Consider the following 14,102-nt stretch of genomic DNA (forward strand, 5'->3'; position numbering starts at 1 on the left):
TTAACTCTGCAAGGTCACGGGCGAAATATGCGCATACTTTATTTTACCATACGAAACAATGACAACGATGACTTTTTTGACAACAAGCTTATTAGCACACTTGAAACTTGAGTCTATGCCATTTAGTTTACAAGTAAATAGTATTTAGCATTTAGCATGTTCAAGGTAGAATATTGAACACCTTGTGGAATGTATAAGCGCAAAATATGTGCTATCCTTTGTTTAAAAAAATAAAACAAAAAGTGCATTGTAGTCTATAGCATGACACAGCAAAAGACCCAATGCTAAAATAAATCTAAAATAATCCGAATTAAAATTTAGTAAATCGGAGTTGCCCTACACGTCTATCAAATGAGTTCAAGGAGTCCCAAGTAATCTAAGAACACTTACCTATACAAAACCTATACCTCTTACGCTATTCATCAGGGTTTTGTGTATTCATCAGTCAATTAAAACCTTTATATATGTGAACCACTATTTAAAGAATTTCCGCGTAAGTGTAGAGGAATCTCTGTAATTGTCTTCAAAGTGTTTAATCAAGAACACCGTAAGGTTAATTTTCTTTTTATGTTAATTGTCTATGACATTCATCGAAAATGAAGGTATCGATATGATATAATATCGACAACAAACTCCAGACAATACATTTGTGAATTACATTTAAAATCTGGATTTTTTTATATCAATAGCACACCTGAAATTAATATGTGTGTGGTGTGTTTATATTCGAAAATCCTAAACCTAACCTTATACAAAAGTATAGATAAAGTATAATAAAATATACATTTCCATATTTATATCTTTTTCCCCTTTGCCATTTTTGTAAGAGGCGTTGGGAACCGAATCTGTGCTTAGTCATTATTCCTATTACATTTCTTATTACTTCTTCTTCTTCTTCTTCTTCTTCTTCTCCTTCTTCTTCTTCTTCTTCTTCTTCTTCTTCTTCTTCATATTATTATTATTATTATTATTATTATTATTATTATTACATTTGCTTTTTATCAAATTATTGTTTTATTTTTATATTTATCAACTGGCATTGTTTACTACTATAATACACATTATTACACGGCATATATTATTTACACTAGTATTTAAACAAGACGTGTATCAGGCTATAGGCAACGATAAGGAAAATAATTAATATATGTTTCCTTGAGAAAACATTCCTTACTGTGTTCATTTACAAAATGGCGCCTTTTATATTCCAGACAGAAAGTTATTAAATTGTATTTGGATTGTTTTTAAATCATTTCTGCATTTATCAAATTCTACTCGGCGCAGTTAAATTATGAACCATTGCAAATTATGAATAAATGCAACAGTCATAGCTGAGCAATAATGAACGCTCATGAATTTGTTAAATATTTCTATGCATTTGCAGTGAGTCGTTACTCATCATGGACAGACTGAAATCTGTGGTGTCTATGCATTTCATTGTTTATTTCCAACAAATCACGATCAGTAATTCGTATGAATTCAAGCCAGCTGAAAAAAATTCTGGCAAGCTAGGAAAGATAACACTCTTAGGGGAAAAAGTCAAATATAAAACTCTTCAAGGTTCAAAGTTCTTGGGTTAAACCTCGGGGGAAATGAATAAACAGAGTGTTTTCCTGTTAGAGTTTCAAACAGGAGAACAGCCTTTCTACAGAATTCTTACCTATTCAAAGAACCAACTGAAGAACTTTTTTTCCTGATAGAGTAACGTGTCTCTTCCAAATCTAGCTGGTTGGAATACCTATGAATGTGTCGTAAGATCGTGCTGTATATTTGATTTTAATATTAAAAGGTTCCACGTGTATAAATTAAATATTATAAATTACAGAATGTGAGCTTGTAATGCTAAATACACAGTATGGTGTAGAGGGAACGAGAAAATATTGTACTATAGCGCAGTATTTGCATGCATTAGTAGCTTATTTAAATGATTCTGCTGCTCTATGTCACTATTTTGTCCCAAAAAGTTTGTAAAGAAAACTGTGATGAAATATAATGTGTTTTCCTGTTGCTTAATGTGACGATCCTGCTGTTCGTATATTTGTTCAGCGACACCTTCTTTGTTAAAATAATATAAATGACGCCTGTAAGTATAATCGTGCGCTTCCTGTCTATTAAAATATCTTTCCAGTATCTTTGTTGTCATTTCAGTTTTTTCAATTTTCTTGGATGACCTATAAAATTCCAACACTTTTTTTACTAACGTCACTGATATTGACTGTTATTTTCCATTACCATTATAATCAAAACTTAACCACATGAAGGTTTAAATAAGAGGCGTGGTGTCATTTACAAACAAATCGTTTTATGAGGCACTTGCAGGCGAAAAAAAATATAAAAAGATAACATCAAGTCCTCGTATTGCTAATTTTATGTAAACTGGGCACAGCGCTCAGGTTTTACAAGACTGCAAAGAGGATGCAATAAAATAATATATGAGGGAAGATCCATAATAGCCTAAATAAGTATTTTTGAATTTGGAGATATTGCGCGGATATTTTTCAGAAATTGACAGTTAAGATAGCCCATAAATGGATTTTCGAAAAGCATCAATCCATCAATCTTATTCTTCTTTTATAATAATAATAATAATAACAATAACAACAACAACAACAACAACAACAACAACAACAACAATAATAATAATAATAACAATAATAATAAAATAATAACAATAATAATAATTATTGTTGTTGTTGTTGTTATTATTATTGTTATTGTTGTTATTATTGTTGTTGTTGTTGTAGTTGTTATTATGATTATTATTATTGTTGTTGGTGATGATGTTGTTAAGTCACAATGGAAGACAATGCAACACATGTAAGTCACAAGTGTGTGTAGATACAGTCATGTGTGTGTTTGATATATATATTTTCTGTGTATGATAAAATGTTTTAAACATTTTTATTATTTCAACATTATTATGCATCTTTATATTTGTGTGAGATTAGATTATTTATACGTTTGACATTTTGAAGAGTGTTTTGTAGTTTGTGATATAGCTTCAATAGGACAACTTTTCTTTGGGTACCATAAAGTATTTTACATCATCACCTTTATCTTAGTCTCTTTGGGACTAAAGAGAAAAAAACACAGGGCAAGCGGCGTTGTGTCGGTGTGTCTTAATGTTAATGTAAGTGTGTGTGTGTGTGTGTGTGTGTGTGTGTGTGTGTGTGTGTGTGTGTGTGTGTGTGTGTGTGAGAGAGAGAGAGAGAGAGAGAGAGAGAGAGAGAGAGAGAGAGAGAGAGAGAGAGAGAGAGAGAGAGAGAGAGAGAGAGAGAGAGAGAGAGAGAATTTCTAATTGGCACTTTACTAATCAATTAATACAACTTGTGACGCGTTGGGAAAACTTTGAATTTGCTATTTCTTTAAATACAGACTTAAAAATCGAACTTTTTTTTCGAACGAGTTTACTGTACACTCACGTGTAAACACTCACGAGTTTACTCACGTACACTCACTGTTAAATGTTTATTCATGTTAAATGTTTATTCATGTAACAAACTTATGCTTGTCTAAAACCTAAAAACAAATGCGATTTACCATTACAAGAACTAAAACATTTTTTTTCCACCTCGCAGATAAATCTCATAGCCCTCATACAGTCTCATTACATTCACTGATTCGTGTTCTATCACAGCAAAAGTTATTTCCTAGAAGGCCTGTGACTACATTGTGGTGAGGAGAGCATGAGAATGTGAACAGTACTTTGTAAAAAAAAAAAAATAATAATCTCTTTGTCTATCTATAGTGCTATGAACAGGTCTCCGAATGTATTTTCTACACTATATGAATCATATACATTATTATACTAATGAATGAATGACGTAATAATAGCCATGAATAAGAAATTTAACTTTACGTGAAGCTTTTTTGAAAAGACAATTACACTGCAACACTCAGAGATGAGCGATATTACACAGAAATATGCGTACTCACGAATTTGTTACACATGCCTATTAAAAGCGTTAATCAAAACATTTGTTAGCTTGTGGTCTTTTTTTTTTCAAGATACGCGTCTGAAAAGCTTCGAGTGTATAAGGGTAAAAATGAAGGCCATGCCGTTTGGCTTCTTGTCCTACTTGGCTTTATTCGCAGAACGTAACTCCTTGACTCAAATTTGACTTGAATGCTGCTGGATTTCTTCTGAGAACATGTTGTTCATGTGTGAGAGTTGGAAATTGTGTACGATAGTACTGCATTCTCGTGCATTATTAGCGTTTCTCGGGGTTTTTTGTGATATCGTTCGAAGTCCTCGGCAAGATTGTAATTTTCTACCTCCACCTCAGTATTCCTTATTTTGTTAGTCTATGGAATTTTGGTCGTTTGGTGGTTTGCATGCATTTTAAGTATTTTATGGCTGCGGTTTTGACTTTGAGACGGACTTAGGCCACTTTATGGCGGTTTGTCTGTGGTCATTGATCTGTGCCTTTGACGAAGACCTTGAATGTGGAAATGGGAGGGAGGAGGGGTGAAAGAGGAGGAAGAAAAGGGAGAAAAGATAGAACAGAGAAAACAAAGAGATTTCTTAGATCACGGTTGCCTTTTAATCTTCTTAATATCCATCATTTAGTTTTTCTCTATTTCACCAAATAGCTCAGCAATTCACGGTCATTCATATAATAGTATGCGTTAGATCAGTGTGCTTCCGAATCTATCTTCTCAACACTATAATTTTATATCCTTTACAAACATTATTTAACTAAAGACTTAATTAAACCATCATTCATTAAGAACAAATTGGTGCATGTAAGTCTACGTGAGAGTGTTAGAAAGTGTTAGTGTAATGAAAGTGTAACAAGGCGACAGAGAAACGCAGTTTACAAGGCCGCCATGCTTATATAAAGATTAGAAAAACGTATTTGAAAGACCAAACGAACTTTAACGTGGACTAGCACATTTTCATGCGAGATTTTCTTTAACTCCCAAAAAGACGTAAACTGGACGTGCAGACGAAGAAGAGAAATAACTAAAAGAATGCGTACACACGCACACAAAGCCATCATTTATCCATTTAACACAGAAAAACACATTTAACTTGTCAATAAATAATAACTGGATTATTTCTTAAACTACACATATTCATAGAGTTTCTGTAGTTGTATTATTTTTATTAAATTGTAGGAATTTAATCACTATCTCAATGACTATAAAATGTGAATTTCTAAATTAGGCAAGAATAAAACGTGCAAATATAGCGTTTTCATAATACGTTTTTTTTCTATTCTTCTAATACATCTGAGCAATGATATGTAACGAGCAACACTGAGTGTTACGTGAGAATAAAGTAAAGATAAAAGTACGAGATATAAAGTGTCAAAGTGTTCCTTGTTGGGTAACCGTTATGTGATCATTAACAAATGAAATTGAAACTTAGGGACAAATAAAAAAAATAATTAGAACTCTGTCATATGCTGTATGAAATGTTTGATATATACGCAAAAACTCGAAAAAAAGACTGGTAAAGAAAAGCTTTGCACTTATATCACTTACCAACTTATATCACAATACAAATGTACTTTTCAAACATGTTGATTTTCTTTAAATAAAGTTAATTATTCCATAGGTTTGCAGATTCAGTACTGTGTGTGTGTGTGTGTGTGTGTGTGTGTGTGTGTGTGTGTGTGTGTGTGTGTGTGTGTGTGTTAGTTTGGTTGGTTGAATGTGTGTTTACGTTGTTTGAAATGGTAAATGTACACTACTGTCCAGAGTTTGAATAAACGTAAATGAAGCACAACAGAAACACTACACAAACAGTTTTCAGTGGCGATAGGATGTTAAGTTTAGCATGATTACCAATGTTTATTTACAAACTGTAAGTAATAATAATAATAATAATAATAATAATAATAATAATAATAATAATAATAATAAGCAATGTTTAAGCAGATGAAAATAAAAATGAAACATATAAAGAGGATATAGCTATGCATAATACCTAATATTATATTAGAATACATTTTTATCCTTCGAAAAATCTGTTAAGTATTAAATTAACGTGTAGCAGCACACAACATAAAACAATTTAAAATCGTCATCAATTTAAGCTTTTGAGCTAAATTTCCTCCATAGCTGTGAGTTGAAATAATAATAATAATAATAATAATAATAATAATAATAATAATAATAATAATAATAATATTCTATTATTATTATTGTTTTTGATGTTGCAACCCACATTTAAACCAACAACATCCTTATTCTAGTTTTAAATTTAAAGAGGTTCAAAGTTTCAATTTCAGTTTTTAAACTACATTTCAAAATTATCTTATTTTATTCAAACACAAATAAGTTGCGATCTCATTTCAAGCGTCCCGTTGCGCGCAACAGTGGTCTTAACCTTGCACTTGAATTCTTTGTGTCATTTGCCGTCAGGTAGAAAAATTTAAATACTCTAAAAAAAAAGTGTTATTATATATGTATTAAACTTTATAATACCAAAGTGTCTACATCCTTCTTTCTACAGCGCTGATATATTCTGCGTAGGTAAGTGTGGCGCTAGCATTTCGTCAGTTCGACATATAAATATTATCAAATTTAATAAATGTATATCTGAAAATAGATATGTTTCTGTATATAATATTACAATTTATAGTCACTTATATCACGTATAAGTAGTCATGTGCATGATCGACGTGTGCATTATTAATAATATTATATATACATTATTAGACATTATTTAATCTATTAAATTAAATACATAAATATACATTATTGTTTAACATTATTTAAAACTAGTATTAGCCGACTGTTATTATTAACTAATACTTAATAAATGGTATTTATGTTTAATGGCATTTTATTATATGACGTTTTATATTAAACAACCCTCAAACGAAAAGCGTGTAATTTAAAACTCTATAATTATAATATATTTAATACAAAATATGATTAAAGTGATTGCGTATTTTTTTCTTTCGAAAGTTTAGAATTTTTCTCCTACTGTATATAGACAGTTTTTACTGTTACAATTTTCTTGTTTAAATTCAAGTCAAGAAGCAATTTTTTGTCATTGTGGTTTAGATAAATCACAAGATGATTGTTGGTAGAGTTAGCATTCATATTTTACTAAATTAATATTTTTAGTTAATCTTTTAGATAAACAAGATAATGGTTCGCAATGGCATGTTTTAGTTCAGTATCCGGTGTTGTGGTCCAGCTCTGTGGGCGGGTACGTGTATAAATTGAAGGTCAAGTTAGTAAGGCGCCATATATGGAATAATTGAGAAAAGCTTGTAGCCTAAAGAGTTCAAGCGCAAATTTTCCGATAAATCTATGTTCAGGTTTAAAGAAAGACTTACAGCACATATACAGGGCGAGAGTCACCGCGGTTTTGCATTTCGGAAGGAAGAAATTGTTTTGCGATGAGAAATGAAGATGTGAATTTAAAGAGATTTAAAGTGATCGAGAAGAACAACTTCAAACGCAGAGATCTGAGAGAAACAGTAGCGCGGAGGAAATTAAACCCCATAAAGAGAGGGACTCAATTAGGCCCTAATGCTGTAGGAACCAAAAAGCAAAACGGATATTCGGTAAGAAAATACAGATACTATTTCCTTTCTCGTAAATCTATTTTATATATCAGATACCACGAGGGAAAAACACGCGCGTGCTCATAAACACACATACTTTGCGGCCCTTAAATTTGTTACAGGTAACTTATAGCCTAGTCAGCGGCAAAGTTCATTTATGAGTCATAGAGATGGGAACCAAAGAAAGTTCTTTTATATTCCTGTCATTATTATGAAAAATTCAATCTCTTTTGCATTTTAACTTCTGTAGATAACATTTCTCTCAAAATGTACCTAAAAAAGCTATAGATACTCATTATCTGTATTATTATGACAAACAAAATGTATTATTATGCACAAATTAGGGTTTCCACTTTAGAATGTTTTTAATTTATATTTTTAGCCTACTTAGTTATTAAAAAATGGGCAAGCAAGATGTAAGTAGAAACCGGATTTTAAACAGAATTGTAGTGCTATTTCTGATCATGAACGTTTTTTTCACCGGCAAAAATAGCTTTACTTAAAGTATAGATTTTATTAAGTTTGTATTTCGAATATATTCGATAATAGTTTGCTGTGATTTATTTTGGTATACTACAATTTTGTAAGAAAGTCCATGAAGCGCATATTGAATATTGAGATTGGACGCGTGTCCAATTATTACAGAAAACATATCATATTATTTGGAGAATCTGATTATATTTAACACAACAGGGCAAGGAAGAGCGTATGTGTGTGTGCGTGTGTGTATCTTCATATTATATATATATAATATTTATAAATGTGTATGCAAACACATTAGCCGTGTCTAACACATTTGGTATGACAAAATCCTCTCGGTAAGATCTGACTTTATTTTGCCTTCCAGTGTCCACATTTCTCCTTGTTATGTATTTTATATGCATTATTTCTTTGTAAGATTTGTCTATAAGACCCTCAGTTGGCTGTTTTGTTGGTGTTTTAGCCTTTTCACAGCTCATACGAGCGGGTTTAATAGCTTGGCTTACATCCAATTAAAATGATCTGAGCCATGAGGGGACAATAACACTGCTTAACACGCTCGCCACGTTTAAGGCTTGTTTCAGACCCGATTTATGTGCGAATGAGAATTTTAAGAATGAGAACAAACTATCTTCACCGCTCGACAGGTTTGATCTATTAACTACGAATTTATTTTTAGTTTTTTTAGTATACTGAGAGACTTACAAATGTTTTGACAAAACATTAACTGGCAATTGCACACACTTAGAATGCATAAGCCGTAAAAAGAATATTTCTGTATAATTGAATGATTCGTTTATGGAAACTGATTAGTCATTATGCACTTTGCACGTCTTTTTAGCGAGCAAATTGTATGTATGTATATATAATTTCATTGAAAACGTTTGCAAGATTTCCATTTACAAACGGTTTGCATCTAGATCCTTAAGCGCTTACTGAAAACTCACAATGAAAGTACATTTTCGAACTGGAATCAAAGACAAAGAAAAAGACGAACATGGCGCTTTTGTTTTCGTTAAGCTTGTTTATTCGGTGTCTTTACTGCATTAGCACACTATCGGTGCAGACATAAACTCAACTTGTAAAGCCATTTTACATACCAGCAGTCTGAAGCTGTTGCAGTGTCTTTTCTTTATAGCAATATTCAAGCTTGTCTTAGTCGTTTAGCATATTTAACACATAATAAAATGATAATGTTTCAAATAAAGCTTTACTAATCTTTATCACAATTCTTACATTTAAATAACAAGATAGTAAACATTTAGATCTGACTGCACGTTTCTTCGCCATGCGAAAATACTTTCGCAACTATTTTGGCACTTTATGACAGTCTTGTCGCTCACTAGACTTTAGTGGTCAAATTCAAGTGCTGTCTGGACAGCTGTCTGCTTCCTTTGTACTTGATTGAAGACGCCCGAGCTTTTATCCATAGAAAATCTTCATTTGTACAAACAGTTCTTCATAATATCCAATCCATTTTTGTTAAATTATATTTAAAAAAGAAATTTCCGAAATGCAGCCAACCCACAACAAAATCCTAATGTCGACGTGAAAATCGTGAATAAATATTTCTCCACAGATCTAAGATTCTAGGGAAAATAGCCCTGTGTTTAACTGAGGAGTAAGTTTGTTTTTGCTTTGCTCGCAGCTCGCTCGGTTTGTCAATGGTCAGGTCAAACTGGATTTTGCAGTTTTCTCATAATTAAGGCCTAGTAGGTCTAATTATTTATTATGCCAAAACCAGAGTTGCACAAAGGTCTGCTTTCAGAAAATATCGTTACACAGAAAAATATGCTATGCATTTTCTAATTTAAGCCGCAAACAGGATAGTTTTTATACTAGAGTATAAAAGTATACTAAAGTAATTGTCAAATAATTTTAATATGGTTGTGTATACGTATCTATGTATTTCTGTGTCTTTGTACGTGAAATAAATTGGCAACAATTACGCTAACACGAGATGAGAATGTTCTTTATGTTTAATATAGAAAAGTGTGTTGCAGTAGGTTTTAGACTCAATATACTAAATAAAACTGCATAATATGCATTCGACCATCAACAATTATTGTGATTACGTATAATTTAATAAACCTAAATTGTATATCGAATAGAATATGGTGTATTACACGTTTTTTAAATCATAATCACAAATGCAACGTCTCTCTATTACAAAGGATATGCAATTTGCTTTCATTGGAGAGCTATAATACTGCGCATGTGCGTAATATAGCATAGACATTGCTATACGTTTATATGATAATCACTTCTAACGTCTCTGTGGTCTTCTGAAAGCCGACCGTGTGCAGCTCTACCACTATAACTTAAAGCGAACCACTCCTCCACACGTTAAGCTTTTCCAAATTGATATACGACAATATATCTACTTTCGATCACGTGTCTTTAGGAGCGACTTTAGACGGAAAGCAAGCGAGCGTCATCTCGCATTCCCAAATTTTTTTCCCCCCTTTCTCTCTTCTGCGGTTCGAGTTCCCCCCCACCCACCACCAACACCACCGACCCCCCCTCAAAAAAACATCCATCCGACTGTACTCCGAGTGCATGAGTCAGGACGATGTTTAACTCGGTCAATCTGGGCAACTTCTGCTCCCAGACGCGAAAAGACAGAGGTGCCGAATTTGGGGAACGGACGGGCTGCGGCTCGAGTCTCTACCTCCCCAACTGTGCCTACTACGTGCCCGAGTTTTCTACTTCCTCCTCTGCGGTGTCGTCGTTCCTGCCGCAGGCTTCCTCGCGTCAGATTGCTTACCCATACCCCACAAGCCTGTCTCACGTGCAGCCTGTTCGGGACGTGTCGTACGGACTGGATCCGTCAGCCAAGTGGCACCACAGAGGGAGCTACGCGCCGTGCTACGCGGCAGAGGAATGTCTTCCGCCATCGTCCTCTATGACGGAAATGCTGATGAAGAACGAGAGTGTCTATAACAACCACCACCACCACCATCATCATCCTCATCATCATCATCTTCATCAACAAGCCGGTACAAGCTTTTACCCCGCCACGGGAAAGAACAACAACGTCCTCCCCCAAGGTTTTGATCGTTTTTTCGAGGGTGCCTACGGAGGGTCCGTAGAGGACTGCGTGCAAAAAGAAGAGGACGTCAGCAAACCGGATCCGGTGGCGCGTACCGACCCAGAGAAAGACCACCAGCGCGAGGAGGACGACGAAGAGGATGAGCATGCCACCGCGGCGTCTGGTGCCTCGTCCGCGGCGGCGAAAGACGACGGCGCCTGCAAAAACGAGCACTCCAGTAGGTATCAGGCAGCTGTAAAGGGAGAAAGGAGAGAGAAAATAAAAAGGGTGAAGGGCTCGAGCCCTGCGTTTCGCCGGCTAGATTTTACGTGCAGTTTTATAAGCATTCAAAGGATTTTATTATAACCTACAAAACCTATTTCTTGCAACAAGAAGAATTTTTACGACGGGAAAAAGGGCTTTGAAAAGAAATAAACGATATGTTACACACAAGCGTAGCGCTATGTGAGTCTGTGAAATTTTAAGAGCGAGCTGTTGTGACAAATGTTAACTTTGATCATGAACTTGCGCGATAGACATTTAAAGGGGATTTTTAAAGGAGACATGGAGGGTAAAAGCAATTGGGCAGAACAGTGCTATTTAAACCTACACGCAGTATAAGCTTGGTAATTGTATTTAAGCCGTTGTAGGGGGTTTCGCATTGCATGTGTTGTTTCCACTTAGTAGTGTAGTGCGTTTAACGCTCGCTTCCTCATTAACGTTAGCACGGAGTCCTCTATATCATTCTAATTCAGTGCTTTAAAATAATAAATAGGAATTGTAAACGTTTCAAACAGAAGAACCTCACTTTTCATTAAGAACACAGTCATAAGTTTAAGTATCCATTAAGAACAAATTATAACAAATTCATACACGCCCTCGTTAAGCTCCCAAGTTTCGTTCAGTGTTGTGAATATATTTAGGTTGATAATACCCAACTAATTAGAGAATGCATGTTTATCAGTCGATTTGTGATTCTTGAGGGGATCCAATTTCACTAAAATGTTAAATAATAAATAATAGCTGAAGTAATTTTTAGATTTATAATCCTGCATTCACGGTAAACGTTAAATAGCATACATGTATATTTGTGCAAAATAATGTCGGTGGGTAAAGGTTTTTCCTGAGAGAAAGGAAGGTATTTAAATCTCAAAGTCATCTTATGAACTCAATATATATATTTTTTAATTCTAATAAGTAATAAGCATATAACTACAGCTATACCTACATTTGTAGCGTAAGCTTATTAATAAACAACAAATGAGTGCATCTACAAATCACATTTATTGAACTTCCACAATCACTTTTTAGAACCCGGAAAAATGCAAATATGTGGTCGGTGCTGTTCTTGCACATGGTAATTAGCAGGGTGAGAAAACTAGATTATTTGTTAATGGCATTTGACCTGGGCCGTTTTGTCATTATTTTGTTTGTTTTGTATTTAATATATTAGTAAAATATTTTTCTTCCATCTTAAATTTGAAGGTGCAACTCGGACGCGGAAGAAGCGATGCCCTTACACTAAGTTTCAGATCCGGGAGCTCGAACGAGAGTTTTTCTTTAATGTTTACATCAACAAAGAGAAGAGGCTGCAGCTCTCGCGCATGCTGAACCTCACCGATCGACAGGTGAAAATCTGGTTCCAAAACCGACGAATGAAAGAGAAGAAATTAAGTCGAGATCGTCTGCAGTATTTTTCCGGTAACCCTCTTTTGTGAACTGTGTTGGGTTTTTTCTCATATACTGGATATTATAATAATTTCCCAAAATGCAATGCAAAGTTGAATCATAATGAAGACAGAGCTTGATTTTAATACTTGGTTGTTGATACGCAAAAGTTGGGACATTTATGGACACATGTTTTCGCCCAGCATATCTTGCTTTATAATGTCATCGATCTTAAGCATAAATGATGTTAAGAGAGTTATACCTAAAGAAAGTCATTTCCATCATGTAAACACCTTATTCTAATAAAGAATCAGGTTTCAGTTGAGCTTCCCATCAACTATAACTATTTTACTCTGAATTGACTTATTGTAATGGACGTGTCGATGAAGTTGTTGATTGTCTCTAAGATTATTATTATTATTATTATTATTATTATTATTATTATTATTATTATTATTATTCATTAGAATCTTGTAGACTCTTTATTTACAGGAAAATTCCCACCTTTGAGACTATGCAATATGATTAATCACCATTGTCTATTATTACTCACTGTAAATATGTATTTTTTATTTTTCTTTGAATTTCTTTTTCACTTGCATTATCCATTCTGGAGAACAGAAAACGTCTCAGTGAAGAGAAGGCTGCAGAGTTTTCTATTTCTATACCATTGTAAGCTGTTGTTTATGCTAGCTGTTTACATGTTACGCAATGGAAGGGGAGAGGGGGAGGCGTTGAATATATGCATATGCAAATTTAAGAATGTACTTAAAAAAATAAAGTAAAATCATTTTCTTTATTTAATTCAACACATAGCTTTTTCTGAAAGTTGTAATTTGGAACTTAATTTTGAACTGAAATTTAACGCCATAGAATATTTAACTCCATAGAGATAACGGTCAAACGTTGAAACAAGGAGAAAGATCTATTAAGTCTAAAATGTGAAAGAAAAAAAAGGTGATTAAAAAAGAGTGACGTAATTGTGGAAATGAAATGTCAACAGCAATGTTTAGCAGCTCCTAAGCAAACTTCTTCAGAAAGGCCACATATTTAGAAAGATTTAATGTTAAACGTAAAGGAACATTAAAACCACTACAGCCTGTAATTGGGGAATCAGAGAACGTTTCCTCTCGCAAATCAGTGTGAGTTGGGAAAGTTTGCTTTTCGGCAAAATAAAACCAGCTACAGACAATTAAGGCTTGATTCCTAATTTGTCACTTTTGCGCAGTCAAACGGTTCATCTTACTCATTTTTTTACTTTGACGAAATGTCTGTAAAGTATTAAGTAGAGCGGATTTGATTGCAGTCCAGGTATGACCCTTACATAGCCAGAAGAAAACACGTGTATATGTGTGTGTGTGTGTGTGTGTGTGTGTGTAAAAGCCTAGAAGCAG

The 14,102-nt window shown here is 33.9% G+C and overlaps 1 protein-coding gene across 1 annotated transcript; it reads left to right on the plus strand.

Annotated features, from left to right (window-relative positions):
• The first annotated feature begins 10,581 nt into the window (after positions 1 to 10,581).
• On the plus strand, positions 10,582 to 12,957 carry hoxc11b (homeobox C11b). Its single transcript, XM_060858199.1, has 2 exons — positions 10,582 to 11,278; positions 12,526 to 12,957. The coding sequence occupies exons 1-2, from the start codon at positions 10,582 to 10,584 to the stop codon at positions 12,756 to 12,758; spliced, it is 930 nt and encodes a 309-aa protein (XP_060714182.1). The 3' UTR covers positions 12,759 to 12,957.
• Positions 12,958 to 14,102: the final 1,145 nt, after the last annotated feature.

Source organism: Tachysurus vachellii, chromosome 22, assembly GCF_030014155.1.
Source record: "Tachysurus vachellii isolate PV-2020 chromosome 22, HZAU_Pvac_v1, whole genome shotgun sequence".
NCBI lineage: Eukaryota > Metazoa > Chordata > Actinopteri > Siluriformes > Bagridae > Tachysurus > Tachysurus vachellii.